The sequence below is a fragment of the Mandrillus leucophaeus genome, unplaced genomic scaffold (genome assembly GCF_000951045.1).
Source record: "Mandrillus leucophaeus isolate KB7577 unplaced genomic scaffold, Mleu.le_1.0 Scaffold381, whole genome shotgun sequence".
Lineage (NCBI taxonomy): Eukaryota > Metazoa > Chordata > Mammalia > Primates > Cercopithecidae > Mandrillus > Mandrillus leucophaeus.
The window spans coordinates 329,394-343,760 of NW_012104043.1; the positions used below are offsets into that span (position 1 = coordinate 329,394).

Sequence of the window (14,367 nt, forward strand, 5' to 3'; positions counted from 1 at the left end):
AATATTTGGTCATTGAGTCAATTTAAATCCCTGCCACTCTCACGCTTGTAATCCCAGCCCTTTGGGAGGTCAAGGTGGACAGACAACCTGAGGTCAAGAGTTTGAGACCAGCCTGGCCAAATTGGTGAAACCCTGTCTCTACTAAAAACACAAAAACTACCCAGGTATGGTGGTGGGAGCCTGTAATCCCAGTTACTGTAATCCGCCGGGCTGAGGCGGGAATGGCTTGAGCCTGGGAGGCGGAGGTTGCAGTGAGCTAAGATAATGGCACTGTACTCCAGCCTGGGTGACAGTGAGATTGTCTCAAAAACAAAGCAAAACAAAAGAAACAAACAACTAAATAAATCTCTGCCACAGTTTTAGTTCCTAAAAGCATACCAGCAATAAAAATACATTAGGTTCAGTAATCCTTATAAACTAGTTTTCACAATTTCTTTCCACAGCCTTTGTCTTCAAATTCACTGGGGAAACAGAACTGACACAAAGAATGACTACCTAAAAAAAAGAGGGTTCCTTTTTAATCCATGCATTATATAAATGATCAAAAAAACACATTGCTTGAGTTCTATGTGGACAGATATGGGAACCCAGGAAAAGGAAACTCCATTTTAAAAAAATAATCACCTTATTAGAATTATAGATTATCTCCACAATTATATCCATAACTCCTCACCTAACACGAAACAATCTAGACAAACTAATTTTCTATGTTTTAAGATGTACTTTTCTGTCACAAAATACCTTAAGCGAAGAAAAGGGAACTTACCCTGACAGGAAACCACATGCAGGAAGCCCCTTCAGGATACATGAACATCCCATATTCTGGCTGGATCATCTCTTCAAACAGACAGTAGAAGAACTCTCTCTTAACTCCTATAAGGTCATACCCAATTTCTCCACTAAATGAAACCTGAGGAAACACAGCAAATAATACATCACTTCCAGGGCTCCATTTTGCTATACATGAAGTCTCATTTAATAACAGTAAATAGTTAACATTAATTGTAGACCCAAGTATTTGGTAGGCACTGAGTAAGTATCCTACTTATATATTGTCATATTTAAGCGCTACATTAATTCTATAAGATAATGCGGCCTCAAGAATTTAAATAACTTTTCTAAGTTTATACAACAGCTAGGTGGTGCAGCCTATTTTTTTTTTTTTTTTTTTTTTTTTTTGAGATGGAGTCTCACTCTGTTATCTAGGCTGGAGTGCAATGGTCTGATATTGGCTCACTGCAACCTCCGCCTCCCGGTTTTAAGTGATTCTCCTTCCTCAGTCCCCAGAGTAGCTGGGATTACAGATATGCACCACCACGCCTGGCTAATTTTTTTGTATTTTAAGTAGAGACAGGGTTTCACTGTGTTGGCCAGGCTGCTCTTAAACTCCTGACCTCAAGTGATCCACCCACCTCGGCCTCCTGAAGTGCTGAGATTACAACCATGAGCTGCCACACCTGGCCTACAGCCTAAATTTAATCCTATGTCGGTCAAACCCCAGAGCCTAAAGTTTTTACCACTAAACTGACCTCAACTGGCATCACTATTATAGTCATCAGATCCAAGTATATATAATAAAAATAAACAGAAAGAAATCATAAAAATCGGCCGGGTGTGGTGGCTCACACCTGTAATCCCAGCACTTTGGGAGGCCAAGGTGGGCGGATCACGTGAGGTCAGGAGTTCATGACCAGTCTGGCCAACATGGTGAAACCCTGTCTCTACTAAAAATACAAAAATTAGCTGGGTGTAGTGATGTATACCTGTAATCCCAGCTACTCAGAAGGCTGAAGCACGAGACTCACTTGAACCCGGGAGACGAAGGTTGCCGTGAGCCGACGTCACACCACTGCCCTCTAGCCTGGGCAACAGAGTGAGACTCTGTCTCATAAATAAACACATAAACAAAAAAAAAAATTCAGGATGTTCAAAAAACCAGAGCACACATAAGGTGTTTGCTGAAGTGGCTGTCTGCTCCCTGAGGCTGCACCCCTACTGCTGACACCAATCCCTCCCAAGAGGATGCTATCATAACCCATCTTTGCTCCTTCAGTTACCCCTCCATTCCTGCCTTTTCTTGGAATCTTTCACTTCCATTTACAAAAATATTAAGGTCCCCCTTAACCTTAAAAGGAAAAAAAAATCCCAACATATTGCCTCCAATACAGACAACATGGGCTCCTTCTACTCTTGCCAAACTTCAGAGATACACGCCAACTTCCAAACCCACTTCTCCACTTAAATGGGTCTCTCCAAGAAGACCAAGAACTGTAAATCGCCAAGCTCCAAGAACTTTTTCTCATATCTCATCTCCTTGATTTCGTTAACTCATTTTCCACTTCTGATCGTGTCCTTTTTCTTGACAGACTCTTCTCCCTTGCTTTCGCTTATGAAGCACTCTTCATGGTTTTATTTCTGTCTTCTTTTTCCTGCTAGTTTAACTTCTAGAACCAGAATTGCAAACAGTTCTATCCTAACACTTCTGTCCTTTCTCTCTGTTCTTTCCCTGGAGGCTCATTTTCTCTGTAAACTTTGTTTACCACTCGTAGATATTTAACCTTCAGATTTAGTGTATTTTCTCTCCTGACTGACAGTCACTTCCAAAGACCTGTTCAACATTTCTACCCAGATGTTCTACTAGCATCTCCAGAAAGCTCCTCTTACCAGTTTCTTTATTTAGATGCATGCCTCTTCCATTCCTCTTGGTGAAATATTAAAAATCTCTGTAGCAAGACCAAGTGTCAAACCCTTCTCCCTCTTCTTACTAAGGACAAGCTGCCTGATCTCATAAAGCCTGTTTTCCCACATGATTATCAGAAAGATTACAGGGGTCATACATGTAAAATACCTCACACAGAGCCTGCAGATGGCAAATGCTGTACCCACATTTAAAAACTGGATGAACGATATATAAAAGTGGAACTCAAATAATCGAGTGGACTAACTGGCAAAGGATAGAATCACATAACGAGTTTATTAGAGTTATACAATTATCTGTGTGCAAAAATACCTGGAAATGCCAACTTTAAACTGCAATATATATATTTTTTTTCCTTGAGACAGAATCTTGCTCTGTTGCCCAGGCTGGAGTACAGTGATGCAATCTTGGCTCACTGCAACCTCCACCTCCCGGGTTCAAGTGATTCTCACGCCTCAGCCTCCCAAGTAGCTGGGATTACAGGCACCTGCCACCACACCCAACTAATTTTTGTATTTTTAGTAGAGATGGGGTTTCATCACGCTGGTCAGGTTTGTTTCGAACTCCTGACCTCAGGTGATCTGCCTACCTCGGTCTCCTCAAGTGCTAGGATTACAGGCATGAGCCACTGTGTCCGGGTGCGATATGCTTTTACATCGGTATCTTGAGACTTAGTAAAGTCAATCTTTCTTTAATCTGAGTAGAAGTGATAAAGTAGGGTCCCCAATCAAAAATACTCCATTTACTAATATTATCAGGTCAATCTTTATCTGTCTTGATTAAGCAGAAAGTCTAGTGCCTAATGGCTGGGCCCAAATCCTGGCTCTGATGCTTATCAGTTGGGTTACTCTTGGATAAGTTACCTAATAGTTCTGTACCTCAGTTTCCCCATCTGTAAAATGAGGGAAAAACAGAATCTGCCACATAGTGTTCCTGAAAGGGTTAAAAAATTAGGTACAAAGCACTTACAACAGTTCTTGCCACAAGGACAGCACTCAAAAGATCTACTGGTCATTATGATTTGGTATCAAATATTTACTAATAAGACAAATTATATGGTAATTAAAGAAAAAATCAGTTACAAGATCTTCCGAACATGGTCAAATCTGCAATTATACCCCAAAATAACTGTGGGATTTTAAGAGAAAGTTCTCTTTTCTACAAAGCAATTTAGGTTATTATTATTTTCGGGTTTTTTTTTTTTGAGACAGAGTCTCGCTCTGTCACCCAGGCCAGAGTGCAGTGGCATGATCTTGGCTCACTGCAACCTCTGCTTCCTGGGTTCAAGTGATTCTCATGTCTCACCCTCCCGAGTAGCTGGGATTATAGATGCCCACCACTACACACAGTTAATATTTGTATTTTTAGTAGAGACAGGGTGACCAAGCTGGTCTTGAACTCCTGACCTCAGGTGATCCACCTGCTTCAGCCTCCCAAAGTGCTGGGATTACAGGTGTGGGTCACCATGCCTGTGCCAATTTAGGTTATTGCATAAGAAGAGAAACAACCCCTTAATTCTCCTCTATGCTAACCATCTCATTGAAACCCTTCAAGGGTGGTGCTAGCCAGGCTAGGCCAGACCTCAGAAGGGACTGTACCTCTTAGGGCCAACACTGAACTATCTATCTGAGCAGGGTGTGGGGAGAACAACCACTTTGCCTGCTGTTCTTAGCCCAAACATGCTCAATGAGTGCCCACAGCTATCACCCAAAACTCAAAGGCAACTAGGGAATCAGAGGAACCCTAAAATAAACAACCTCTGTGGCAAAGGAAGATAACTTCCTATGAAACCCTTTGTTACTTTTTTTTTTATGTTTTTCTTTTCTCAGCATCAAAAATATTAAGTGAGAATTACACTTCACCCATAACTCTTTCCTCAGGTCTTCATTCTCAAATTGACTTAGCTGATTCAAAACATCCTCAATCAGGTGATTCCTTCTGACTGTTAGATTAAACGTGGGCATCAAAGCGAAATCAGACTCTCTTTCTTCCTCAATTGCTGCCGACATAAGATAAGCTTTATGTTTTTTACCCTAGGAAAACAGAAACAGAAATATTACACTTTATTTTACCATTGGCCCTCTCTAAGTAAAAATTTGGAAAGCAGAATAAACTGGTTCTGCTTATAAGTGCAGGTCACCTTTATGAAAAGAACCTTATATGCACCACTGAAGATAAATGATAACATACAGGGACCTGAAGAATCGAAGCCTTTGTGGAGCCAACCTGGATGAGCAAGTAAGTTACCAACTGCAGGTTTTATCAGACCACTTTCTCCTATACACACAACTACTAATGCATAAGATACCAAAGCTACTTATTAACAAGCTGAGAGATGTATTGGTATCCATTGAAACAGTGCACTGCAACATGATGCTTTCTCATTCAGAAGAGAAGTTCAGATGCTTAGAAAGCAAAAAGGCTGCAGGAAAATAATCCAGGTGTGAGAGATGTCACCAAAGAGCCTATTCCAAGAAAAAAAACCTAGACAAGAGATTTTAAGGGAGAATTTACCTAAGAAGTTAATCGAAGAGAGACAAGCGGGGAAAGAGAGAGGGAAAGATGGAGAGACAGACAGAATGTCCATTCAGAAACCAAATGGCAATTTTAGGTCACCGAAGTCTATGGTTCGGGGCCGGGTGCAGTGGCTCACACCTGTAATGTCAGCACTTTGGGAGGCTGAGGTGGGCGGATCACTGGAGGTCAGGAGTTCGAGACCAGCCTGGCTAACATGGTGAAACCCTGTCTCTACAAAAAATACAAACATTAGCTGGGTGTGGTGGCAGGTGCCTGTAATCCCAGGTACTTGGGAGGCTGAGGCAGGAAAATCGCTTGAACCCAGGAAGTGGAGGTTGCAGTGAGCCGAAATCATGCCATTGCACTCCAGCCTGGGCGGCAGAGGGAGACGCTCTCAAAAAAAAAAAAAAAAAAAGCCTATGCTTTTAGCAGAAAAAGGAGTAGTCAAATATTACTTCTACAAAATTATCTCTGGAACCTTGTTTAAAATCAGGAGAGAATAGGTTGTCAGAGCTGAAGCAAAACAAAGTTCTTTCATCTTTTTTTCTTTGATTTCCCTTTGTTAAATATTTCATTATCGTCATACTCAGAACTCATAAATCAATTTCCCATTTTTATTATGGTAAATGCATTATATTAAACTATCTGCTTTAAGGACATATATTTGAATGTTATACATACATATAACATATGTCTGCATATGTAAAAGTGATAATAATACCCAACCCTTTCGGTACTTTGTGTGAGGCAGTTTTAAATGCTTTACCTGTATTAACAAATTTAATCCTTATAAAATTGCAATGAGGCAGGGATTATCTCATACAATTCCTTGGGAATTTTCAATTGCCCGATTTTACTACTTTGGCAGTAAAATATTTTGTTAACATTTGATAAGATATCCATCCACTTTGCTGGATGTAGCTACAAACATAACCACCTCAGTTAGTAACAGTACCATATATAGAAAAGGGGGAATCTGTACAAACCTCTATTATGGCACCATCACAGAGTAGTAGCCATTTATTGGGCTCCTAATTTCAGGAATCCTCGGCCACCTCTATTCCTGCTACCATATCTTTTCATTAGATTGTGCCTCCTTACATAGGTGCTAGTCAAGCCCAAGTCTGTTATACCTCTTTGAGTACTATTCAGAAGACTACAGGCTGCCACTGCCAACTTCAGGTAAAAACCCAACAACTAGGCCAGTTGACCAAGCTCCATCCCTTGCTACCAAGGCCCTAATTTGCCTTAAGGTGAAGATGATCCAAATTATGACAGTCTGCCGCCTTGCCTTCTTCATTAGAGTGTAAGCTGCTTGAATGCCACAACCATTGGTTTCACTGGTAGGTGGTTCTCTTATCACCCCCAAAATATTGCATGATTAAGAAGGCACTTAGCATGTGATTTATGCTAATGAAGACAAATAGGCATACATACCTCTATTTTTAAAAGTGTGTCTGTATGTAGTAGTTTAATTTTCGACAGATGATTAAAGATAAATGGAAAGCGACTGAATATGACCCAGCATCCTGCATTTTCTGAAGTGTCCTAAAAATGGAAATGACAACAATTCTGATAAGTTAAAGGACAGAGAAACCTTACACTTTACCTCACAGCCTTACATCCCTGATGGTATAAGGTCTCAGTACTTCCAACAAAAGCAATCCAAATTACTGGTCCATAGTACTAGTAGTAGAAAATGTGTTTTATATGTATCAATGAAAGGTATATAGAGAATGTTTAGTGCCCATTTAATTTAGCAATTAATTATACTCTTTGGATGCTTTCCCAAAGACTCTGTTCTGCTGAAACCTGAGTTTCTGCCATGTGAATAAGCTCAGTTGCATTTGGTAAACAGAGAATGATATAACATGGGTAGCTGGTTAGCTCACATATGAATTTTGCTGGGCAAGAGTTGATGTGCTAGAAAGAGAATTATAACCTTCAGAGAAAGAAAGAGAGACTTCGGGCCAGCTGCTACCTTGGCAGTAGGAGCCCTTCAACTGTATTTTCAGAAAATAAAAAAGGAGTGCTTACATCCAAGACACTCTACCCACAGGTCTTGGCTCTTGACTCCTAATGAGTCTCACTGCCTTCTATGACCACTTTAAGGGTATCAGAGCTCCACTAGTCCTTCTCCAATTACAGTGTAGATAGATTTCTACCCTTTCCTTTTTGTGCATTTTTCATATTCCCATAGTCATCTCCCAAGGTGTCAATCATTTTTCCGCTGGAACTCTGACTACAAAATTGCATAGATTTTGATTAGTCTTAATGTTTCCCACAAGCCCTGCTATTTCTATTGTGCAATTTTGCAGAGGACAAGAAATGCCTATATTAACTCACTGATTATCAATTTCCCCCTTTAAACATGCTATACCTACCACAGTCATTTTCCACAAGCACCTTCTGCATACTTCTACAAAAAAATTGAGACGGTACAAGAGTTCGTCTACTTGGAAAATACTTTCAGGTAGTTGACATTTCATCTGGTTTACCTTAAATAAAATATGACTTGTGAAAAAGTTTTATATTTAAAGACAATTTTGCTTAATAGCTGTTAATTAGATTATCAAATTAAATTGTAAATGAAACACCCTTATAATGACCAGAATAAAATTCTATTCAATTCCTCCATTGCCAAAGCCCCAAATTTTCATGAACATAAATATCTAAGATTTAATAGTAGAGATTGATGATATAATGATAAACTTCTAGTTATTTTTAATTCATAGAAAAATTTTAAAGAACTTTCAATCCAAAGAAAAAAAAACAACGCAATATCCCAAAGTACTCTGGGGTCCAGTTCTTCAGGTCTTAGTCTTCAGGACTTAATAATATACCACCTTATAGACATTCACTCTGCTGAGGCATTTGTGGAACATTCCCCTACCGAGAGGAAATTTTCCAACCCTCCATCCCATATGATATGATCAGGGTTATTATGACTATTATGACAGACACATGAACACCCTGGCATGTCATGAAGACAATGAATAATAATGACACTAGACACTTCGGGAATTAGTGACTGTTAGTATTTGACTTGGATGGGCGTTATCCTGAAATAAATTACTCTCAGGTGGTCTTCTAAAAACTCATCTTGGCTATATGCACTGAAACCATGTGTCTAGAATGTTCTTATTGACTCTCATCCAGACCTCAAATATTCCAGGCCTCCCAGTACTACCACCCAAAGCCTGGTGAGACTGTTTCACCCTGTAACTATGGCTCTCTGGATCTGATGATCTTGGCCTTGCATTATCATTATTAGCCTCAAGATATCCAGAGTCACAGAGAAAATGGGTGCTTCATCTTCATGGTTCCTGGTGGCCTCCTGCTGAGGTGCGGAGCCTGACAAATATCAAATATTCTGATGTTATCTATAGGGTCAAAGGACAAAGCGGGATCCCCTGAAGATTTCTTTTGTTGCTGCTTCAGTATTTCTTGTGATTCTCTTTGTAAGTAGCAAAAGCTTGTTAGAATACACCTTCCCAGAGCTCTTCAATAAATTTCTCATTTTTTCAAAACACAAATTATTTGTCATTAGCCTTTCCCTTTTGTAAAATAAAAAATATAAAACTGTTGAAAATAGCCATTGTTTTTCAATAATATGGCAGTTTTTTTCTTCAACAGTATGATATATTAGGTACCCGGATCCACTGAAAACACCTAGAAATACAGGAAAGGCTGTAACACATATGTTTAAAGGCATTACTGATTTTTTAGGTAGATGGAATAATCAGGTCAAAAACCAAATGAAAGTGGCATTTGCCTTGAGAGCATCTGCCCAACCTGGTGAACGTAAACTTCAATTTTCAATGGTTGGGGCTTTGGGGAAAGGAGGCAAAGCCCAGACTGTTCAAATTAGGGAGTCCATAGGAGAAGTTATCCCCACAAGTCTGAGACCCAAAAGGGTTAAACCATCAGGTAAGGATGAACTAGAAATGAATAAGCTCTTTCCCCCACTGCCATATCAATCACTCTACCTCCACCTTGACCCCAGGACCACAAGGCAAACTGTTCCAAGTTCAAATGGTGCTGAGCTGGGGAAAAATTGTCCCCTATAGGATCTATAATTACAAAAGAGCTCTCCCTCAACTTTACCACCAAATTCTAAAAAGCTTCAAGCCAAAAATGTAAAGTACTACCAAACTGGTGGTATCTCCAGGAGCCTGGCAGAAGAAAATTCTCTGTGAAGAAAGCCAGTCTTCAGGTAATTCCAAAAGATAAAGTTCCAAGGAAAACGGACAGCTCTCACACATACACAAATCACAAAATACATGAGGATAAAGACACCAGGAGGAAGATTCAGCAGAAACTGACCTGCAAAGACTTCAGATACTTGAGTTATAAGGCATATATATTCAGATAAATAAAAGGGAAGTGTGAAAAGAACAAAGAAATTATAAATAATGAGCAAATTATTTACAATTTAAAGAACAAATTCGAGTATCTAGAAATGGAAAACATTAATACTTGAGATAAAAACTTAAAAGGTAGTATTAACCGCAACCAAAATCACTGAAAAAGGAATTCATGAACTGGAAGACAGGGCTGAAGAAATACCATCCAGAATGGGGTACAGAGAGACAATGAGACAGAAAATATGACAGAAAGCTTAAGGGACATGCCAAATAGACTGAGAAAGTCCAACATATCAATAACTGGAATTTCAAAGAAGAGAGTCAATATTCAATTAGATTTGAAATGTGGAACAATTTCTAAAAGGAGGGAAATACCCTTAACCTACAAAGGTTATTTTCAAAAACCTAATAGAAGGCCAGGCACAGTGGCTCATGCCTGTAATTCCAGCACTTTGGGAGGCCAAGGTGGGAAAATCACTTGAGGTCAGGAGTTGGAGACCAGCCTAGGCAACATGACGAAACCCCATCTCTACTAAAAACTCAAAAATTAGCCGAGCGGGGTAGTATGTGCCTATATTCCTGGCTTCTCAGGAAGCTGAGGCACAACGATAGCTTGAACACAGCAGGCAGAGGGTGCAGTAAGCCAAAATCGTGCCACTGCACTCCAGCCTGAGCAACAGGCTTTTTTTTTTCTGTCTCAAGAAAAAAAAGAAAAAAAAGCCTATAGGGCTGGTGTGGTGGCTCACCCGGGTAATCCCTGCACTTCGGGAGACCAAGGCCAAGGCAGGAGAATCACTTGAGGCCAGGAGCTCAAGACCAGCCTGAGCAACATAGTTAGGCCCTGTCTCTCCAAAAATGAAAAAATTAGCTGGGCATGGTGGTGCATGCCTGTAGTCCCAGCTACTCAGGAGGCTGAGGTAGGAGAATCGCCTGAGTCAAGGCTGCAGTGAGCCATGACTGCACCACTGCACTCCAGCCTGGGCACAGAGTGAGATTCCGACTCAAAACAACAACAACAAACCCCTATAAGTAAATGATACTAAAAGCATTTCCTTTGGAAACTAAGAATAGTCCATGAAAAAAAATTTCCTTTAAAATCACAAAGAAGTACTCACTTTTACCCCACCTCTATTTAACATCATATTAGAAGCCCTAGCTAGAGCAAGACAAAGGAAAATAATAAAATATATATGGACTGGAAAAAGAAAACATTATAAAAAATTCAAAATTTTGGCAAATTTGAGAATTTGGCAAATTTGCTGAATATAAGAATCAATACTCAGGCCAGGTACAGTGGCTCACACCTGTAATCCCAGCACTTTGGGAGGCAGAGCCAGGCAGATCACTTTAGGCCTGGTGTTCGAGACCAGCCTGGCCAACATGGTGAAACTAAAAATACAAAAATTAGCCAGGCATGGTGATGCGTGCCTGTAATCCCAGCTAATTGGGAGGCTGAGGGAGGAGAAGCACTTGAACCCAGGAGGTGGAGGTTGCAGTGAACAGAGATCACACCACTGAACTCCAGTCTGGCCAACAGAGGGCAACTCTGTCTCAGAAAAAAATAAAAAAAAAATTAATATTCAAAAATCAATGCATTCCTATACACCAACAACAGACAATATAATTTTAAGATACTATAATAGTGTAACAAATGCAAATGTCTTGGGATATATTTGACTAAACAGACTTTAATAGTAAAATAACAAAACTTTACTGAAAGACAACCAATAAGTGGAGAGGTAGATGCTATGAAGATTCACAATAGTAAAGATGTCAATATAGTGAAACACAGAAATATAAATAATTAAATATAGATTGCATGTAATTCCAATCAAATTCTCAATAAGACTGTGTGTGTGTGTGTCTCTGTATATAACCTGACAAGGCAATTTAGAAATATATATGGTAAATTTTTAGCAAAATTTATATGCCAAAAATATTCAAGACTCACTTCAGAAACAAGGCTAGGGTACTTCTCTTACTAGATATGAACAATTAATGTACAGCCATACAAAAGGACCCATGGTATAGTGGACTCATGGTACAAAAGGACCCAAAATTGAAACCCACACATGGAAACTTGATGCACAACAGTTTGTATTGCCTATCAATGGAGAAAAGGCAGCATTTCAATAAGTGGTGCTAGGGTAACTTTTTCATATTAAAAATAATAAAAATAAATTTACAATAAGTTTCTAATTGCATTAAACAGTAAATTGTGAAATGCAAAGCTAAAGTCAGTATTTCCTTTAGACCTGGACAAGAGTGTCCTCTGCCCTAGGACCATGGTTCTTGCAGTGGCTCTCCTCCAGCCAAGCCTCTTCCCCCAGAATAAGGGGTCTGCAGGGCCAGGGGGATCTGTCTATTTTCAGCCCACACATCCCCTTCTAGATTGGGCTACATATACCCAGGACCTGGGATTCCATGTTCAAATGGTTCCAGGCCTGCTTCTGGCACAGGCCTCTCCACTTGCTTGGTCTCTAGAGAGTGAACTATGTCACAACTGAGACCCTCCAGCCTCAGGGTTGGCTAAGGAGGGTCTATGGTGGGAGGTGGGATAGAACTCAGACATATGGGCTGAGGTGTCCACATATGGGCATGTGATACGCCTTCTGGTGTGGGACAAAACCAAGAAGAAAAGAAGAGCAGAGGGCTGCATTTAAGCTACCACTTCTCTTTTCTTTTTTTCTTTTCTTTTTTTTTTCTGAGATGGAGTCTTGCTCTGTCACCCAGGCTGGAGTGCAGTGGCACAATCTTGGCTCACTACAACCTCTGCCTCCTGGATTCAAGTGACTCTCCTGCCTCAGCCTCCCAAGCAGCTGGGATTACAGGAGCGCCCACCACACCTGGCTAATTTTTGTATTTTTTGTAGAGACGGGGTTTCACTATTTTGGTCAGGCTGGTCTCGAACTCCTAACCTTGTGATCTGCCTGCCTCAGCCTCCCAAAGTGCTGGGATTACAGGCATGAGCCATCAAACCCAGAAAGCCGCCACTTTTCAATGTAGAATTTTAAGAAGACTGAGATTTCTAAATTCAAACCTGGCCTCCCCTGTCATTATGAAGGTTTATTTGTCAAAGAAGGAGGACAGTGTATTTTATTAACAGTTTGTTAGACAGGTTTTTAACCTTTTAAATATCAGACATATGGTATATAGGCCTCCATTTATACTCTTCCTCTGGCCTTGGCTATTGTCCTCTTAGAAGACTACCTAGGGCAGTTTTAAAGACCTAATCTAGCCCTCTGTTATTTTTATAGTCTCACTGGTAACATAGCCATGACCATTCATTTTTGTATTGCCTGTGGCTGCTTTCATGCTACTCCTGAAGAGCTGAGTAGCTGCAGTTGTGACAGAAACCACATGCCGCAAAAAGCCTAAAATATTTACTATCTGGTCCTTTCCAGAAAAAAGCTGCCAACCCCTGATTTAGGGTAATAATTTAAAACCTTTATGGGAGAAAAAAAGCTTAGAACAAGACACAAGGAGTAAAATTATATAAAGAAATGGACGGACAAATTTATCTACATTAAAATTAAGAATGTGAGTTTGCCAAAAAACGCCGTAAAAGCAAAAGACAAACTATAACTGGGATACACCATTTGCAACACATATCACTGACAAAGAAGTAGTATCCAAAATATAATTCTTATAAGCAGTAAGAAAAAGTCAAATATTGGCCGGGCACAGTGGATCTTACCTGTAATACCAGGACTTTGGGAGACTGAGGTGGGTGAATCATTTGAGCTCAGGAGTTCGAGACCAGCCTGGGCTACATGGTGAAACCCCATCTCTACAAAAAATACAAAAATTAGCAAGGCATGGCGGCTTGCACATGTAGTCCAAGCTACTTTGGAGGCTGAAGTGGGAGGATCACAGGAGCCCGGGAGGCAGAGATTGCAGTGAGCTGAGATTGAGCCACTGCATTCCAGCCTGGATGACAGAGGGAGAACCTGTCTCGAACAAATCGAAATCCTTTACAGGAGAAAAGAAGTTTAAAACAAGACACAAGGAGTAAAAAGAAATGGATTGACAAATTTATCTACAATAAAATTAAGAATGTGAGTTTGTCAAAAAACAACATAAAGCAAAAGACTAGGATACCATATTTGCAACACATACCATTGACAAAGGAGTAGTATCCAAAATAAAAGAACTCTATAACCAGTAAGAAAAAGTCAAACATCATTTAAATGAACAAAAGTCAAGGACAGGCATTTCACAGAAGAGGAAACAAATACTGCAATTATGAACATGAAAATATGCTCTAGCGCATTTGAACCAGGGAAATACAATTAAAAACATAATTTGGTATCATTTTGTATCAAAAATATTTTCAAAATGGAGCAACGGGAATTCTCATTATCTCCTGGAGAGAATTTAAATTGGTCCAACTGCTTTAGAAGAGTTTGTCACTACCAGGAAAGAGCAACACACACATATCCATAGCTTATCAATTCTAGAACTAGGTATGAAAACCAGAACCAACTCTTGACAAAATAACACCAAGAGATATGAGCAAAAATGTATTATAGCAGCAATGTTTTCTCACAGAGGAACTCCCAACAAGACCAAAAAAAAAAAAAAAAACCACAAGAATTGCAAACAGCATATACATTTGTCAATATTGGAATGGATAAGCAAAGTATGGTATATTCATACAATGAACTATACTGCAGAGTGAAAATTAATGAAATATAGCCATAAGCATTAATCTGGATGAATCTATAAAACAACACTGAGCGTAAGAAGCATGTATTCCATTGACGTAAATTTTGAAAATACCAA

At 39.7% G+C, this 14,367-nt stretch overlaps 1 protein-coding gene across 1 annotated transcript in view; it reads right to left on the reverse strand.

Moving 5' to 3' along the window:
- HERC5 (HECT and RLD domain containing E3 ubiquitin protein ligase 5) overlaps positions 1-14,367 on the reverse strand; it is a 68,724-nt gene that overhangs the window by 12,524 nt on the left and 41,833 nt on the right. The window contains exons 15-19 of the mRNA XM_011990763.1: positions 8,511-8,598; positions 7,600-7,729; positions 6,653-6,763; positions 4,561-4,731; positions 767-910 (exon numbers count right to left, since the gene is read on the reverse strand). Coding sequence (XP_011846153.1) covers positions 767-910; positions 4,561-4,731; positions 6,653-6,763; positions 7,600-7,729; positions 8,511-8,598 — 644 coding nt within the window. The remainder of the gene's footprint in view (positions 1-766; positions 911-4,560; positions 4,732-6,652; positions 6,764-7,599; positions 7,730-8,510; positions 8,599-14,367) is intronic.